General features: G+C 42.6%; 1 protein-coding gene across 1 annotated transcript; it reads left to right on the forward strand.

Annotated features, from left to right (window-relative positions):
- Positions 1 to 1,596: 1,596 nt before the first annotated feature.
- On the forward strand, positions 1,597 to 3,978 carry NEUROG1 (neurogenin 1). The gene is made up of 2 exons (XM_077324299.1): positions 1,597 to 1,800; positions 2,214 to 3,978. Exon 2 carries the CDS (start codon positions 2,215 to 2,217, stop codon positions 2,896 to 2,898), a length of 684 nt encoding a protein of 227 aa, XP_077180414.1. The 5' UTR covers positions 1,597 to 1,800; position 2,214; the 3' UTR covers positions 2,899 to 3,978.
- Positions 3,979 to 4,308: the final 330 nt, after the last annotated feature.

Genomic DNA, 4,308 nt, shown 5'->3' on the forward strand with positions numbered 1-4,308 from the left:
TCCTTTTTGAGTGTAAGCTTTATAATAACATATGTGCAGGCTCACTGGCATCAAAGCTTACAGAATGTCCCAGAGTTCTGAGGAAACGATGCCTCAAATGCTGTCAGATACAAATAAGGAGCTAACAAAACAATTGCTAAGTAAACTTGGGTAGCTACAAAAATAAGAAAGAGCTATCCCAATCATACATATTTATTGCTGATTTATATTGGATACATATTGTATATTTATATAAATTTGTTCTATAACTTGTATCTATTTCATAAATGATTGATTTTAATCTACATACATATGTATGTATGTGTGTATTTATTGACTGATTGATTGGATGGTCCATTACTGTAAATAAAACTGGCTGACTACCAATTAACTACCACCATTCAGGAACCCCTTCCAGGGATGTAAAGAAACTCAAGTTTTGCAAAACCCTAGTTGAGAAAGCCTGCCACAGAGTTTTGACTGAATGCTAGTTTGTCACCAGTGGATTAAGAAAGGTGCAACACTTTATCACACTTTCTGAGTCCAGTCACACACTCTCAGCTTTAACTACCCCTCAGGGTTATTATGAGGATAAAAGGAGAATGTTGTAAACCATTTTGGGTCCTCACTGTGGATGAAAGGTTTAAATGAATAAAAAGTTAAACATGAAGAAAACGGCAATGCCAAAAACTGAATAAACATTTCTTTCTACGTAAGAAACGAGCAACTTTTGGATTGTGGCATAAATTGTTAGCATTTGGCATTCCAACTGAAAAGAAACAAATTCCATAATAAAACATAGTGGGATGTTGTGAATTTCGCCAAGGAGCCAGTGAATAGCCTTGCTGCCCTAACAGAGTTTGAAACCTGTAATTGTAAAGATATGGTTCCGGCCATGATTAATTTCTGAACTACCAACTGATTGAAAACGAGCAAATATTCCACCCAATGCAGCCCAGGTCTGCTTGCCACTCCTCGAGGTGGCTGAGGGACACCCTGAGGTGTGTTTCGTAGATTATTTCCCCCATATGCTTTTTTTTTTTTTTTTTAAGAGAATCTTGTGTCCCGCTTAGCTATGAAGATATTCTTTCTCTCCTGATGCCTTTATTTCTGTCAGGTCACGCTTTATTCAAGAAGGTGCCGAGAGAAAGGCCCTCTGAAAGAGCCTGCGGCCCCACATTCCTGTTTGGTGCCGTTCTCAATGCCTTGGAACAGGCTGTCGGAGGCAGGAGGTAGCAGCTCTCCCTCACTTGCAAAGGCTCCTTTCGGGACTTGTGCCTCTGGCCCGCGGGCTAATCGCTTTGTTCCTCCTTCGGCCTTCTCTCTCCCCCCCCCCCCCTTTAATAGACTAATGAAGCTCAAACAAGTAGGCTTAGCCTAGTGATAGCTCACGTGGCTCTCAGGCCGTTCTCTCTTGCCATTGGGCTCCAGTAATTATGGGCACACTCCCGGGAGGGAGCAGAGCTCTGGGAGCATATATTATGCAAATGAGGGAAAGTGCAGCACGGGGCAGACCTGATGCCTCGATTCATTCATTCCGCCGGAGCTTGCTGGGGGGAAACAGGCAAGGGGGGAGAAAGGGAGGGGGGACTCTATTGTTTTACAGGATATATAAGATGTCTGAGGCCAGTCGTGTGCCAAACTCGCTGCTCACACGACTTGATAGCGGCAGAGATCACTTCAGAGACAAGAGCTGTCGCGTGTCGTTCCTTTCGCTTTTCTTTTCTCCGGGACTTTCAAGAATTCAAGTTGTCCTTCTCTTCAGGTTACACTTAGGAACTTGGCGCGCGTGTATGTGCGGACTGCCGCCCTGACAACCAAGTGAGTATGAAGGCCACAGAAAGGCAGGGAACAGAGCAGTGGCATCCTAGATTAGATTTCACAGATAAGAGAATGCAAATGGCCTTAGCAAAGAGCTTTATTTGTATGTCAGCAAACAACTACACTGTCTTAACAGGGAGTGACACTTGATACAGAACTGTGGTTGCGCCCTCCACTTTTTAAAGTATTCTTATAATTTAATTTTCAGAACAATTTTCCAACATTGTTTATGTTCAGGTGGGGGTGGGGTGTGATTTTTAAATCGTTGCCATTATTTTAAAATGAATTGTTATCTGGTCACTTTTTTGTCCTCTGGTTTTTTTCTTCTTCTCTATACAATTTCTGGTTTGGTTCTCAGCCCTTGCATCTTAATGTCGAGTAACTAATGCTGACCCATTTCCTTCTCCCACCAGGATGTCCTCTACCTTGGAGACCAGTTACTCTGACCTTGAGAACAGCAGTGATGTGTCCTTTTGCCTCACTGATGATGAAGGGAGTTTCAACAGCCTTCCGGCTCCATCCCTGGCCTCCCCAAAACATGACACTTCCCCAGAGCACAGCTCCCAGAAGTGTGAAGAAGAGAAAGGAAGGAAGAGGCGGCGGGGCCGCAGCAAAGTCAAGAATGAAGCTGTCCTTCACACGATCAAAAAGACTAGGCGGGTCAAGGCAAATGACAGAGAGAGGAATCGAATGCACAACCTCAATGCGGCACTGGATGAACTTAGGAGTGTCCTGCCAACCTTTCCAGATGACACCAAGCTCACCAAAATAGAAACTCTGCGCTTTGCCTACAACTACATCTGGGCCCTCTCTGAAACTCTAAGACTGGCAGATCAGTGCCTCCAGAAACCACCCAAAGAAATGATTCTTCCCAGCTACTTGAGTTCCACAGAACCGCCCAGCCCTGGCAGTGATGCGGGCTCCTGGATGTCCACTGCATCTCCTTCTACTTCCTCGCTTTCTGCCTACACGTCCAACCCTAGCAGCCCAGCAGCCTCTGAAGACTGTTGTTATGGGCGCACGGAGAACCTCTTCTCCTTCCATAGCCTCCCTAAAGACTTGTTGCAGAGCTCCTCTTGCTTTGTGCAGTATCATTAGGGGAAGGCACTTGAGGGTATAGGGAGTACACTCATTCACACAGGGAGGAAAAGCACCTCCTTTTCCTTTTAGATACCAAGATCAGTCAATGCTTGCCTAGCCTGGTGGGCTTTCGCATTATGATTTAGGTAGATTCAAGTGGGTAGCCGTGTTGGTCTAAAGCAGCACAACAAAACAAAATCAGAGTCTAGTAGTACCTTTAAGACCAATAAATCTTTGTTGATCTTAAAGGTGCCACTGGACTTTGATTTTGTTTTGTTATGATTTAGGTAGGGAGAGTGAATTTTTGGCTTTCAAAAATTCAAGCTCCTGAGCATTATGTTATTTTCAGTTAAAAGTCAAAGTTATGTGATCTGTTTACATAACAATGCAGCTAGGAGAATTTGGGAAATATAGACTATGTGACAATGTGGCAATGTAGGGCCAAGTTTAGACTGGTCTTCATTGTACTATTTGAACAGATCTCTATTTGAGCTAAAACAGCAACAAAATCCAGACCACTGTGATTATATTCCCCCCTCCCTGCTCTTTGCCTGCTTGCTTCTCCCTTTTTTGCACTTTCTTGAAACTTCACAAATCCTACTTTGTTTGATTCTCTTGGGCACCAATGTGATTTAGAAAAGGGAAGAAAAGGGACAGATTTGCTGCTACAAACAAGGTGAAAAGTCAATTTTACAATTTGTAGAACTCTAATGAAGAAAAATGAGCATGAAAATTTGGTTTGAACGCCCTGACAATACAATGAAAAGGCTTAGGGTGGGCTGATTCGACCGGGTGCGCAGTGCCATTTGCTGTGTCTGTAGCTCTGCAAATTTGTGGCCAATATAATGGGTCTGGATGGAACTTTGTTTCTCCCTGGTGGAGCTCTGATCCCTGACATGATCAGTCCCTGAAGAGGGCAGACAAGGAACTAGGTTCATGCATTATGGATCTTGACATCCACCACTGCTGTCCTGTTTTTGAGTAGGACTAGACATGTGGCATTCATTGAGTCTGATACTAGTTTAATTTATTCAAGGACTTTCATTCATATGAAAATTGTATTTTTGTACATAAAGAGCTTTATTCTTATTATGTTGATGCTGTCAAAGAATAGCAAAAGAAACTCTGTTTTAAAAAGAGACATTCTTGTAAATAAATTTTTTTAACATTTGTAACTTCTGTGAATGTGGATAATTCTTTTCAGAAACTGTATTTTTATAAAACCTATCTAAAGAGAAGTTGATACATCATAGTGATGGTTGAGAGAGAGCATGTGGGGGCTCAAGCATCTGAAATATAAAGCAGTTGCTTATGAAAAACAATCAATAGACACCATAGAATTCTCATACATCACCTAAACCGGAACACAAGTATAGGTCATTAATGCTCACAATGCAGCAAATTAAAATTGGTGGCTGTGGTTTAGCT

Source organism: Paroedura picta, chromosome 3 (assembly GCF_049243985.1).
Source record: "Paroedura picta isolate Pp20150507F chromosome 3, Ppicta_v3.0, whole genome shotgun sequence".
In the NCBI taxonomy this organism is placed as follows: domain Eukaryota; kingdom Metazoa; phylum Chordata; class Lepidosauria; order Squamata; family Gekkonidae; genus Paroedura; species Paroedura picta.

What these genes read in the sequence shown, in the direction of transcription:
- NEUROG1 (XM_077324299.1), top strand. Translation starts at nt 2,215, where the DNA reads ATGTCCTCTACCTTGGAGACCAGTTACTCTGACCTTGAGAACAGCAGT.